This window comes from Typopeltis vanoorti, chromosome 17 (assembly GCF_054136105.1).
Source record: "Typopeltis vanoorti isolate ZY-2024b chromosome 17, IOZ_Tvanoo_1.0, whole genome shotgun sequence".
NCBI lineage: Eukaryota > Metazoa > Arthropoda > Arachnida > Uropygi > Thelyphonidae > Typopeltis > Typopeltis vanoorti.
The window spans coordinates 97,952,608-97,967,889 of NC_143565.1; the positions used below are offsets into that span (position 1 = coordinate 97,952,608).

A 15,282-nucleotide genomic window follows, 5' to 3' on the forward strand; every position below is an offset into this window, starting at 1 on the left:
CCACCTGAATCATGGAAGAGAATAACTTGTATCATGATGATTCGTGCCCGCCATCAAAATAAGGATATTACGACTGCTGCCCAATGCTCCCTGAATACAGTAAAAACAATCAGGCATGAACTAGAGACTTGCAATGGTGACTACGAGGATGTAGCAAGAAGAAAGATCCCTAGCAGACGATCTGATTGCGTTCGTACAGCAGAATTCCTCGCAAATCTGCAGGAACAGGTGTTGAAGAACCCTGGCATTGGAATTCGGGCTTTGTTCGTGGAGTTGCTAACTGTAGTCAAGCCCTGGATAACAAGGGTAGCCAATGGTAGGCCGTATGTATGGCAGCAGGATTCGGCCCCTTGCCACACCTCTGGGAAAAGTCAAAAATGGTTGTCTGAAAATTTCTACGACTTCACCAGTCCAAATGTTTGGCCTCCAAACTCCCCAGACCTTAACCCCATGGATTATTTTGTATGGGGCGCAGTTGAAAAAGACACCAATCGCACTTCCAGTAATACAAAAGCCCAGTTAATGGATAAAATTAAAACAGTTTTTGCGGCCCTTCCCAGGGAGACTGTAGCATCAGCTTGTTCGAGGTTCCGAAGCAGAATTGAAGCTGTGATCGATGCTAATGGTGGTTATTTTGAGTAAATCTTGTTGATAGTATTGTAATTAACTCTGCCTGTAATGTTTTTTTGTCAATTCATTAAATTTAATAGATACAAAGAAGATTTTCTTTTTCCTTACGAAACTGTCAAATTTATCCCGAACACCCTGTATATAGTGAAATAATTAGCCTTCTGTGTTTCCAATCTATACCAATCTTTTCCATTACTTCCACCATCTTATCTCATTTTACAAAGTCAAAAGCTTTTTCAAAATCTATCTAACAGATATTAACTTCTTTATTCATTGCCACACTTCTTTCACTTACTATTCTTAACAGTCCAGTCTCATCTCTGGTTCCGTTACCCTTCCTGAAACCAAACTGATCACTTCTCTAAGAAATTCTTCCACCTTAGATTCTCATAAGTATTTTTGATGTATGGGAAATGAGGTTTATTGTTCTAAAATCCTTGCAGTTCACTGTTTTACTTTTCTTTGGTATAGGTATAAATATTAAGGTCATAACATATTCAATAAAAAAACGAAACTGCTAGACTCTGTGATCCTTAGGGGGTAAGTTCCCCAATCTTGTTTCAAGATTATCGTTACATTCTTTCTCCAGTAAAATGTTTATCTTATAGTTCATTAAAAGACATTGTTATACTTGATTAATTTCTTCATTCGTGTCTGGATCTTACAGTCATTAAATTAAAAATTAAATAAAAAAATTTCTTAGGTCGCTCTGTTTGTAGAACAGAGCATAATAATTTATAGGGTCAATAATAATTTATAGGGCTTTAGAATATTTTACCTTGAAGTGCTATACTTTCTTTCAATCCTCAGCACTAACTGAAAGTATAGCAATAGGTCTTAAGGCACTTTTTTAAACTCAACCCACCTTGTTCTGTCACTGAATATCTCTCCATCCAGCAATTATTACACTTCCGAAAGTGCATTGAAGATCTCAACATGGAAATGAATAACGCAGAAAGAAATTGTAAATATCGACGAGGGATTTTTCGAAACGTCCAAAAGCTATAGGAACCGAGTATTATGTCTATGAATTAGTCATGTGATTCTTGATGGTTCTTGATGGTTTACTTACTTACCTTCCATTGAAAAGTCGAACATGAAAAGCCGGTTGCTTCAATAAGATTTCAATTATGTTCTCTTCCACAAGCAGGGTGAATTAAGATATTTTTTTAATTTAAATATATTTTTATTTTTTATTTCAAACAATTACAGAAATATTTGTTTACTTTGAATTTTTAATGTTTACTTTTTTAATTGTATTTATTCTGAATCTAGGATCCATTTTAACTTTTTCTTGAAGAGCAAAAGCTGTCTGCTGTCAGTTGTGATGAGGATGAAGATGAAAAGGCAGTATCAGTGTTAACGTACTATTTTCTTCTATTATAAAATAGTAAGTAAATGCATCCCTTCAAAGTGCTAAACCCCAACAGTGCTGAGCCATCAGGTCCGGCTCGATGCAGGGGCGAAATGGGCGAATGCCGCCGGCGGAAAAGTAAAAGGGCGTAAAACTTAGATATATCATATATATTTCATCATCATCATCATCATCATCATCATCATACATATCAAGGATTTAGGCCTAGTATTGCCTGTACCCGCCTTAGAAGTCATCGTTTAAGAGGACGTCCTGGTTTTCTTTTTCCTAATGGCTTGTACTTTAAGCTTGTTTTGGTAATCTTTCTGTTTTCATTCTTTGAACGTGTTCCATCCATTTATGTTTATATTTTTTAATTTTTTCTATTACTGGTTCTTGGTTTAATTCTTTCATAATTTCTTCATTTCTTTTGTGATCAAATAGGGTATACTTTGCAGGTTTTCTCATAAACTTCATTTCTGCTGTTGTTAATCTTTGTTTGTCTTTTTGTTTTATTGTCCAGATTTCGCTTCCATACATTAAGACTGGTAGGGCTAATGTATTGTGTACTTTTAACCTAGTTTGTTTTTGAACTGGTTTGGTTTAAATATAGAGATAATTACACCCGTTATTTTTAAATATTTTGCGATTTTTACATTTATATCGTTTCATTTTCATATGTGATCACACATCCTAGGTTATTAAACGAATTCACCTGTTCTAAGATCTTGTTATCTATTACTATCTTAGTTCTTGCTGGATCTTGTCCTTTAAAGGCCATAATTTTTTATTTTTCAGTTGATATTATCATATCATACCATAATCTTTGGATATCTCATTTAGATCTAAAATAGCTTTCTGTAAGTTATCTTCAGAATTTGTAATTATTATTTGGTCGTCGGCAAAGAGGAGAGTGTTTACGTTTACTGTAGGAGAAAGTTTAATTCCTTGATGGAAATTTTTATTCCATTTTATTATTATTTCATTTAAGTAGATATTAAAAAGAGTTGCTGAGAGGGGACATCCCTGTCGGATCCCCTTGGTTTATCTCTCTCGTATATGATAGCTTGTGATTTAATCTTATTTGCATTTGATTATTGTCATATATACTTGTGATAGCTTTTAGGATATTATTTGTTATCTGTCTTTCTTTTAATATGTTAAATAATATGTTTCTTTTAACTTTGTCAAATGCTTTTTCAAAGTCAATAAATGCAATATGTGTTTCTACATTGCATTCTCTTCTTTTCTCTATTATTAATTTTAGGCAGAAGGCTGGGTCTATACATGATCGTCCTTTTCTAAATCCATTTTGTACCTCTAGAATAAAGTTTTCGGAATATTTCATTAGTTTGTTATTTAAGATTCTGCTATATATTTTGTAACCGGAATTTAGTATACTGATACCTCTATTGTTTTTAGGGTCATCTCTATTACCTTTCTTAAAGATAGGAATCACAATTGCTTTTTTCCATTCTATTGGGGGGATACCAGTTGAATAAATTTTATTTAAAAATAATAAGAGTCTTTCTTTAAATCTTGTTCCTGCGTATTTATATAGTTCTGAACCTAGCTTATCTTCTCCGGGAGATTTTCCGTTTCTTGTTTCTTTCAGGCTGATTTCTAATTCTTCTTTAGTTATTTCCTTCTCATTTTCGTTAATTTTATGCCAGTTGTCTTTTTTAAAATATTTGTCTGTCCACAATTCTGTGTAGTAATTTAGAAATTCTTCAAGTTGCTATTTAATTTTGTTTTCTTTGTTATCTGCATTTAAGTGTTTCAAAATCTTATATACATTGGGTCTTATTTTATATAAATCATGTTCTAAATTAGAAACGAATTTGTTCCGTGATTCTCTCTGTCTTTTTCTGACTTCTCTTCTCTTATTTTATATTCTATTTCATCTTCTAATCTTTTACTGCTTAACCATTTGTGATAGGCTTTTTTTTGATTGCATCATCCTAGATCTTCAGTTTGTTTCCTTTTATTGAATTTTTTAGTCTTTCCTAAGCATTCATTTTCTGCTGCATTTAGTATCGTTTTTATATTAAGCCATTCTATTTCTATTTCTTCATTTTGCTTTATTTTATCTAGATATTATCTACAAATCATATATTTCAAAAATATTAAATTTATATATACATATTTATAAAGATATTTTATTCTAATTATATAAGCTCCAAATAATTATTTTTATTTTGATAATCCCTGCGACAGAAACATTTAGATCCAATTTCATTGAGAAAATTTTATTCTCTTATAAAGAGAATATTTTTATTTAAGAAACTTAATGGGAAATTTTTATTTAGTAATTTAATATTTTAATATAAAAATTTGATATTATAATAAATAATATAAATATGAAACCGAAGGGCGGTAAAAAAATCTTGCACACATTCAAAAATCTGCTTGGGCTGGCGCAAGTTTGATAGTTTTCTGGCAACCATCTCCTTCCTTATTTCTAGCCTGCCAAATTTTCGTTTATACCTTTTCTTTAGCCTGTTAACGAATTATTCGATCTCTGGCACTGGGAAGTGGGATATTTTCTCGACACCAGGGGGTTCGTGTGAAAATATCCCACCAAAGTGCATCATATCCCACTTGGTGGGATATTTTTTCACGAACCGCATGCACTTTGGCGCCATCTTGTGATCCTAAACTCTAACAGTCGTATTGTCTGAAAGAATGAGCCTTTTACATCAGGGGATTCGTGAGAAAAATATCCCACTTTGCATCCCATATAACGTGAATAAGGCTCATCCTTTCAGACAATACGACTGTTATAGTTTAGAATCACAAGATAGCGTCAATGTGCATTATAAATTAAACAATAAAGGAGATAATAAGTCTCCTTGAAAAATATCCCTTTTTATGCTTACCTCCCCAATGTCTACTCTATTCAGAACTAACATTGTTTTCCAATTTTTGTGCTGGTTTGCAAGAATTTTTGCGCGGTTTCGCTAATACCAAATAGTTGTGTGCATTTTAAAATCCAACTACGAGGAACTGAATCAAACGCTTTTTTATAATCTATCGAAGCCATATGAAGGCTGGTTTTTCTACGTTTTCGCAATTTTTCAAAATCATTTTTCCAAACAGCAATTGGTGTTTGTACCTCTCGAATTTTTTGCTGCTAATTTTTTGTTCAATCGAAAAAAAAAAAAAAGCTGTACATTTTGTCAGATAGTATACCTGTGAGTAGGTTAAAAGTTGTTCGCAGCAGGTTATTGTCGGAATTTTTCTGGCTTTGGTCCTTTTTCCTTATGTTTTTAATCAAAATATTTCAAGACAAAATATGACAGGTATTGTACAAGGTATGTGGATAGTTTATTATTAATATTTTTGAAACGAACCTGCTGCGATGAGTCTCCACTATATGCAATAATCATTTTTTTTTTTAAATTCAATCCTTTTTATTATTAAAATTATGATTACATATTGTAATTACGTATTCACAACACATTCACAACTGGTCCCGTGAACACACGCTTTTGACAGACATGGGATACTATCGGAAATAAGAAGCAACCAATCTATCCCGCGGGATTATCGATTAGGGAAGCTTACGCGGTAAAATGTGAAGGCCTGAGCCAAAGCGTAACATACGATGACATCTACGATTTGAAGTATCGAAGTGAAGGACACTTCAAACAGACATTCTCAATATAAATGATGAATTTTAAACTAACAGAAAATTTAAATTTTCCAAACTCATCACGTTTATGATTTTATAAACGTATTCTACACATTTACTGCGTGTGATGGTAATGAAAATGACAAAACAAAATTTATATTATAAGACATTTAATTACTAAATAACAACCTAATAGCTATTATAACACGAATGTAGGACTAATAAAATTAATATATGATTAAAATCTGAATTATGACCATGGAAAGAAAATTATCAAAGCATTAGATGTAGATTTCCCCTCTCTGCAACATTATTTCATACACATTTAATATCATACTATCAACATCATGATTCAAATGAAATTTAATAATTTTTTGTATTATAATAAATAAAAAAATAATAAAATAATTCCAAGATAGAAAATCAACAAACAAGTCTTTCGTCCATTGTTTAAACGTAAACGTGATATCTTTGTTTATTGTTCTCTTTGTTTAGACAAAAATTAGTTATAGGGACTATGAAGCATCATTAACGCACAAAATTTGACAGTAACGGTTCTTTGTCTTTCTTTCTCTCTCTCTCTCTCTCTCTCTCTCTTTGGCATTTCACCTATCTAAATTACTTATTATGGCTCATAACAAAAGACTAAAAGGCGAATCCATCAACATAGTGAAGAAAACAAAATGCAACGAACATGTAGGACCCCAAATTATATCCAATGATGCATTGTTAAAGGACGAGGGATACATTATAGGGAAACTTATTAGCAAAGGAAACTTCGCTAAAGTTTGTTTAGCAGAGAAGATAGAAGCAAAACAGAAAATACCCCTAGCAGTGAAAGTCGTCGACACCTCAAAAGCAAGCCAAATCTTTTTGGACAAATTCTTGCCTCGAGAGTTATCCATTTGGCCCCAACTTCAACATAGCAATATAATCAAGGTGTGGAACATTTTCACTATTCGTTCTCTAACTTATATATTCATGGAACTTGCAGAAAAAGGTGCTTTAATTGAATATATGCAAGAAAATGGCCCAATTCCTGAAAATTTGGCTAAAATATGGTTTCGTGAGCTTGTGCAAGCACTGGACTACTGCCACCACAAAGGAATTGCTCACCGTGATGTCAAGTGTGATAATCTGTTACTGGACCAGTATATGAACATCAAGTTAGCAGATTTTGGATTTTCGTGTTATTGTGTCAATCCAAGAACCGGTCATTGCGTTTTGAGTGATACGTATTGTGGAAGTTCGGGATATGCAGCTCCCGAAGTAATCCAAGGAACTCCTTACAGTCGTTTCATGTCTGATGTATGGAGCGCTGGAGTTTGTTTGTATGTGATGTTAAACAACAGGATGCCTTTTGATCATTCCAACATCTCCAATTTAGTAAGGCAACAGAAAAATAGGAAGTGGAAATTCGATCCAGACGTGGAACACGCTCTTACTAAGAGGGTTAAAACCTTGATACTTAATATAATGGAACCGGACTTGCTGAGTCGTTACACTTTGGATAAGATAAAGAATTCTGCATGGCTACAGAGTGATTTGGTAGCGAGTTCTCGTACTCTGCTTTGATCGCGTGAATATGACAGATGAGGACATTATTTCAATTACGTAACAAAATAACTAGATTATGTAGGCCTAATACTCATTTACTTAAAAGCAAGCATGCATCAGAATATTTATTAAACATTTCAGATTACATTGATGACTAGATTATTTTAATAAGGTCACACGTTACCAATAATTTAACTAACGACGTTATTGTTTTTTTAGAAAAGTCATGATGACTTTTATGGTTTGAATTTTTATTACGGTTAGTCCAAAAGGCTAATCGTGGAAGTCCAACTCAGACGATTCTGTCAATTTCCAGGAGTTGAAGCTGTCTGAGAGCTGAAGAGGATTTGCTATTAGAATGAGGATATAATAAACTGATCCACCACATCTTCCTTTACATATTAGTGCTGGATAACCCGATTTCTTATAAATCTAATTTTTCTCAATGGTCCATTAACATAACCTGCCATGAATACAAGTATATGTGAAGTATTCAGACGCCATTATATTTTCTCGCGCACGCACGCACGTACACACCTGATTATGCATTCTATCGTTCTATTTCCGTGATTCCTCTTTCATCTAGCTCAGACCCTCCATGCACCGGATGGCCCGACGTTCCACTTAGTCAGCAGACAAAGCACTGACATAGCGCCATTGTACTACTGGAAGTATTGGCGTCACTTTAAACGAGATCAAGTTGTAGATACGATAAGGGGAAGTGACGTCATTGGCTGATTAGAAAAGTAACGTCATTCTTTTGGTTCGCGTATGGAATTCTGGGTGATGGTTAGAGATAAGATAAGGATAAGTGACGTTATTGATTTTTGTTTATTTGCAGAGGTGGATTCTGGGTGATGGTTAGTGTATGGAATTCTGGGTGATGGTTAGAGTATGGAATTCTAGGTGATGGTCTGTTGAGCCTAGCTACTGATGACGTCATGTGGTGTCTTTTGGTTCGAGTGTGGAATTCTGGGTAATGATTACAGATTGGAATTCTGGGTTTGTCATGGTAGCAGTTAGACATTCTCTAAAATAATTAACTACTGGATATCAGTGGTGGGTGTTCCCCCCCTCCTCACCCCCCACAAACACACACACACACACACACACTCACATTTTCTTTTCACGTTTTGTTAACAGGTAGCAGCAGACATTTTCTTAAATAATTAACTACTGGATACTAGTGGTGTTTCCCACCACCACCCACAAACACACACACAATTTTGTTTGTTTTTTTTAATTCCGTGCATTAATTTCAATGTAGTGTAAACAGATGGCAGTACGAATTTGGTATTTTAACTGTGTGATATTTCATTCCAAATTTAGACTATAGGAATTTTTAGTTTAATGTCAAGAGAATGTGATAAATGTTTTTTTTTTTTTTTTTTTTTTTTTTTTTTACATTCACGTTTTCTAGTCAATAGGAACCGGTAGACATTTTTCTGAAATAATTAATTACTGGATATCAGTGTACTAGTATCAGTATCAATTTACCATCTTCACTAAAAATCGTGCCTAAGCAACTGAAATGTTTTGCTTGTTCTATAAGTTCCCTAATTCACAATGCAGTTGATATTTTCAGTGCTTCTGCCTATTTTCATTGTCTTTGTCTTGTTATTGCTGACCTTCATACCATATCTATTACAACAGTTATTCATTTTAATTAGGAAATATTGCCGACTTGTAGCGGATTTATTTAGAAGTAAAACATCGTCCGCATAAAGCAAACAGCTCACATTAACATCTCAAATTTTGATATCAGGTTTAATACCACTTTCCCTCATAATGTGGTCCATATAAATATTGAATAACAGAGGGAATAATGCACATCCTAGTCTGACACCAGATTTAAATCAAACCATTTTCTTTCAATTCTAACTGCTGACTAAATAACTTGGCACCTTGTCATATGGGTCTTTGTTATATTCCCATGCTTTCTCGACTATTTGTCGTAAAGTGAAGATCTGATCCTGACATCCTCTATTTGGACTTAATCCAGATTGTTCTTCACCAAGCTTTTCTTCCACAATTCTTCTCAACCGTTTCTTAAGTATACTTGCGTGAATTTTACCAGGAACACTCAGGTAAAATTCACGCAAGTATACTTAACGCAAGTAATTCTCACGTTCAGTTTTATTTCCCTTTTTTATATGCGGGTACTATGAGAGCGCTACTCCAATCAGTGTTTTTTCAGGGCTTGCCACTGAATCTCCAAGGTTTGGTTCCTGTTCTCAAACTCTCATTTTTTCTTCAATCATGTTTGTGTAGTTTAGTCTACTGGTGTCCTTCACACACCTGTAGTTTTCTCCCTGGTGTCCTGCACCAGGGAGAAAACATCACTATCAACAATAACATAGTCAATGAGACTTTTTTTTATTTCTTGCCTCTTCTCTCCATGTGAATTTGTGCACATTTTTATGTTGGAACATGGTGTTAGTAATAACCAGTCCATGTCCTGAGCAGAACCCCAACAGGTATTTGCCATTATTATAAGATTTGCTCTTTTCTCTAAATTTTCCCAAAATATTTTTGTGTGTCTGACAACCATTTCCCACTCTGCTATTTAGATCTCCAACAAGGACCAACTTTTCCTTTTTCGTTGTGTCAGTTGCTTTCTCTAAAACTTCAAAAAAATTCCTCCACTTCTACCTTAGTAGAACCTTCTGTGGGACCATAGGCACAAATAAGTCTGTTTGTCCAGTTCCCCATTCTCATATTTGCCCACATTACTCTACTTGATACTGCTTGCCATTCAATAAGATTAGCCTCATATTTAGTGTTGAATAGTATGGCTATTCCTTTTCCTTGATTGAATATAACATTTTGTATTTATTGCTCAAAAAATAACTCACCAGTTTTGTTTCTTTTTGTTCCAGTCACTCCTATTTTATCGATCTGGTACTTATCTAATTCCTCAGCTAGCTCCATTTCTTTGCCATTCAGGCTTCTTACGTTGATAGTACCGATTTTTAACTCTGGTGATGTTGAGTTGCGGTGTGTTTTCAGATTTGTTCCAGCAGCTGACTTTTCGGTGTTTGCCCCTGATTCCCTGGCGAAAACATCGGGGAGGCTAGTTTAACCGGTCGACGCCCCAGCCGGCATCAAATTCTGTCATGTTGTACCATCATTTGAAATTTTGGTTTAAGCCAATAAGAATACAATTTGGTAAGCTAAATAAAACGAAAAAATAAAAATAAATGGTGTAATTTGACGTAATTCGGTAATATTCCAGTATAGCGACATCTTAATTGTCTAGACCAGTGGTGACCAACCTTTGTTCTACTGTCAGCCCAATTGAAAACCTAACATTTCGTACGGACCGCAACGAACACAATATTAAATACTTTGATATATTAATAAAAAAAAATAATTTATGGGGTGGAATTTGTTATTTTCAACATAGATTTATAATGAAAAGTTTTTTTTTTAATTTGATTTTTTTTATCAGTAATACTTTCAATATATATCCACAGGTATACGTACTAATTTTTTTAATCACAACAAATTAAATGGCTGCTGAAATTTATTTAATGAGTATTTGACGCTGTTTCTCATCAACAAGCTTTTCGATATTGGGAAAGATGTTTGACATTGCGACTCTAATACAATTTTTTTAGTCGTTTGTTATGAAGGCCATTTTGACGATCATTTTTTACAAATTTCATGTTCGAAATGAGTTGTTCACGTACATAAGCATGAACTACCAAATAAATTCATTATTTACCTGGAATGGGTAACCCGCAACGAAAATTTATCACTTTGAAAGTAACTCTTATAAAAGTCAATACGACTAACATTTTGAAACTTATTTCTTCGTTCAGTGTTGCTTTGCAAATCAATTATTTTCATTTGAAATTCTTCGGGAACCCTTTGAACGTCTATATTAAAGGGTTATGTAAAAATATCAAAATTAGTTTCATTTTCGCGTAAGTTTCTGAACCGCGAACTGAATTCTTCTTGTAGTCTCTGTATTTCCTCTGCATATTTTTTTCATTTCAGGTGGATTTTCTGTTCTCAAAACTGGAAAATGAGCCATATTATTAGATTTCAGTTGCCGATTCCAGATCTTTAGTTTATTTTCGAAGGCTTTTATTTTATCGAGCATTTCATTAATAAGTTTGTTTCGTCCTGGAAGATTTACATTGGATTCGTTCAAATGTTGAGTAAAGTCAACGCAAAATGCAAGGTCGCATATCCAGTCTTTGTTATTAATTCTAGAAACGAGTTGTCTTTCGTCTCCAAGAACAACTAGATTTCGCTCTTCAAATCGTACACACGCTTAAGCACTGTGCCGCGAGTTAACCATCGAAACTCGGTGTTAAAAATTAACAGGGTGTTAATTTTTATATGTGACATACGGACCTGAAATTTTGTCCTTTAAATCCGAAGTCCGTTAAATCGAGGTCCGTAAAATTAAGGGTTTACTGTACTATAAGAACAGTTGATTCTATCTACGTGCGTGTAGGTTTGGATGATATTGGTAGAATGGCTCGGTGCATGGAAGAAGGGAACATAATGCCTAGCAGCACTTATACCCCGAAGATGGCTACAGAGGGGTGGACAATTGCAGTAATATGTAAATAGTTGTAATTAAAATTAAAATATAAAAATTAAAAAAAAATCAGTCAACGCCTTTATTCCCGTATAGGAAGTAGGCGAGGCCGTTTAGCCCTATCTAACTTTTAGAGGCTCAGTGATTTGGGCCATCTATCTCTGACTGGGTCAGAGATAGATGGCCCAAAGCTATCACTTATTTATTTATTTATTCGTATGGAGCTTCCTCCCTTTTATTCCCCCATCCCTATTGGGGCGAGTTGAACCCCATCATAGGGGGTTAAGTATTTTTGGCTGTAGATCCGTGTGTGTTCATGGGGCCAGTTTGCCTGCTTGCGGGATGAAAAACCCCAGATAAACTGGCCGAAAAAACCCTACTGCCCGCGCCCAAGACCGGTAACTTGGCTATGGTGGAAGAAGATCCTCACAACTTCGACCGGAATCGAACCTGGGACACTCCTTCCCCAGTCATATGGTTGTGAAGCGCAAAGCCACTAGGCTAACCGCGCGGATAAGGCTATCACTAATTAAGCGGCACGCAGTGAAGAGACGGCTCAGCAAGTGCTGCCATCTCGTGGTCCCTAATCCTAACACAATATTTTTAATGTCTAAAAATAGTGCGGATTCTATTTTCTTGAGTTCAAAAAAATTTTTTAATTTTAAAATGAAATTTACATAAAGATGACTGTTTGTGTTTCCTACTCCAAATGTTATTTATTTATCATTGATTCGTATGCATTCATCATAGAAACAAACGAAAAACTATCACGTGTTTTTTTTTTTTGGTAAGAAATTTATTAATATTTTCGAATGACCTTCCAGATTATAACCTTCTCATCCGTTCGTTTATTTATTTATTTATTTTTAATTTCAAATTTGGTCTTTTATCGAATACGACATAACTTCTATATAACTAGCTATTTTATGTTGCTTGTCTTTCTCCGTTTCATAAAATAATGGTAGATATTAAGAATGCATTAACTTTTTCTATAATATCATCGGTGAAGTAAATCTAAATCTAAATCTGTTGGTATTTTATGAAGTTGTAACTTGACCTTTAAATCCTTCGATTTTGGATTGGGAAGTGGAGATTTCCATGTTGTATGTTTTTTTTTTTATTTCGTTTAATGAAAAGGCTGCTCGCAGTAGTGAACTTTGATTATCTTTAATTAGAACCTGATTGTCAGCGAATAAAATTGTATCAATGATGGTGTAATCATTGATGCGCATGCGAAACTTGTTATTTCCCTCCATTCTCTTATAATATTATTAATGTAGATATTAAAGCAGAGTAGCGATAGACTACATCCTTGTCGCATTTATGTTCTAGGATTCCGATTTTTTGCAGCTATCTTTATTATAATTTGGCTATTGTTATATGAATTGAAAATTGCTTTAATTAAAGGGTTAGGAATGTTTTCATCTCTTACAATTTCCAGTAGCTTATAACGATTCACTTCATCAAAAGAAGTTTTATAAACGAAGAGTAATGCATGGGTTTCGAAACTGAATTATGTTCTTTTTTCTATCAGCTACTTGAGAGACGAAGGCATCGGTGCAGGATCTGCCTCCAAAAATATTTTTATAATATTTCTTTAAGAGAACGTGAGTATATTTTATATCCGATGTTTAGAATGCTAATTCCTCTGTAGTTTGACATTTATTAATATTGTCCCTTTTTTTCATTTTTTTTTTTATCGAAGTCGGATAACAAGCTGACTTGTCTAATGAATACTGAAATTTTACTTCCTCTCCCGATCTAATTTATATTTCCCCGGGGGAGGAATATAAATAATATTCCTCCCCCGATCCAGGATGGATCGGGGAGGAATATTATTTATTTGGGGGTTGGTTATAGAAGTCCGAACATTCTTCGTCTTCTCTTCCCTAATCTGGGATGTACAATCCGAGAACTGCGAGTTTTGTGCGAAGTTTCAATCTGAGTTTGCAATATTCTTTCGTTCCAGTATTTATAGTTACTGATGCTGTATTTTAGGGATTTAGGTTGTACTGCATTATAGATATATGCATAGTTTTCGATTTCTTTGGTGCTCTGCTTTTCTTCTTTGTTTTATTCAATTCTACAATTTCGATATTCTTAACACGTCAAAAATACTGCCAAGAATCTCAGACTAACCAATACGAAATGCTTGTTGAATATCAAAAGGATGACTTGCAATTCCTTACCACAAGTTGATCAAATGCAAGTGTAAACGTTAGCGTGGCTAATACTAAGTGGCGATGTCGATCGTAACAGAGCACCAGCGAAAACTAGTTACTTCAGGTATGTAACAAATATGTACAGGTAGAAGGATGGGATGGAATTTCTCTGTTCGTTTATCATAATTAAATTTCTGTCATCCGCACGGGTGGAACGATGTTGCACTAACCAGGAACCTTTATTAAAATTTCGAAATATCCTTTAAGTTCGCAAATTGTTTGAAGTCATCACAAATGAACCGAAAATCAAAATTTAACATTATTATTGGTTCCAGATGAGAACTAATCAACCTGTATACATCACTCGCTTATTGGTTATTTATTCCCTATAATTATACAAACATGAAAAATGCAATGAAATTTATATAAACACGTGCAGTAGCTCTCATTAAATAACAATGTTAAATTTTGATATAAGATAAGCATTGGTTTGGAATTTCGGCATCCTCGGGATTTGGTGACTGGTCTGAGCCCAGTTGTCTGTGGCTTAATGCTGTTACGTTCTCCTGGTTTCGGTCTTCCAGTCTGTCATCTGCGATAATTGTGGGGGGATAATTGTGGGGAGAAGAGCTTTATTTTTACTGACCAGTTATTATTAGGTGCTTCCCGTAATCTGATACGTCTTCGAATTTCGTAATCAAAACTCAGTCGATCATAGGTGCAACTGTAACTGAATTCCTCATCAATCCCTGTTATTATCACTATTTTACGGACAAAATTCATATTTTAACCAACCACAATGATTCATGACGATTATTATATTATATTATAGCTTTTTTTTTGTTTGGATAGATGGGTGAAGCAAAAATGCTTTTCATATTCCCCGTTATCTGTAAAGAAAATGTATGGATAGGGTACTATAGGGCTATAAGCTCCGATCATGGCAGGAGGGTAACAGCAATAGCCGAGCTTTAGTTAAAACTTCATTGGCTACAGCATTGCCATCCATTACCCCTCCCTGGATACACATTTTAGTCGCCTCTTACGACATGCATGGGCTATAGTGGAGTTTTTTTTAAATAAAGCCCTGTTTTAAAATTAGAACGATCCCTAGACCACTCGGTAATGGCCGAAAGATCGTCCAACTCAGCGTTGGCCCACTCAGCGACAGGCTCACCCTACCATCAAGCAGAGCCGCTCATATTCCAGGGAAAGGCCTCCACCAACATGCCCACGCCAGAAAACACCCTCCCCAGAGACTCAAAATGCTCTCTCAGGGAACCCCCCACCGAAATCTAAGTTCCCCCCCCTCACCGGGAACAAAATTTCGGTAGAAACTAAGAGAGCGAAACTCGTCCCATTTTAGTCGCCTCTTACGACACGCATGGGT

The 15,282-nt window shown here is 34.7% G+C and overlaps 1 protein-coding gene across 1 annotated transcript; it reads left to right on the top strand.

The window, feature by feature from the left end:
* Positions 1–6,245: 6,245 nt before the first annotated feature.
* Positions 6,246–7,193, top strand: LOC150097675 (testis-specific serine/threonine-protein kinase 1-like). The gene has a single exon (XM_090406972.1). It carries the CDS (start codon positions 6,246–6,248, stop codon positions 7,191–7,193), a length of 948 nt encoding a protein of 315 aa, XP_090263098.1.
* The last annotated feature ends 8,089 nt before the right edge of the window (positions 7,194–15,282 follow it).

What these genes read in the sequence shown, in the direction of transcription:
- LOC150097675 (XM_090406972.1), top strand. Translation starts at nt 6,246, where the DNA reads ATGGCTCATAACAAAAGACTAAAAGGCGAATCCATCAACATAGTGAAG.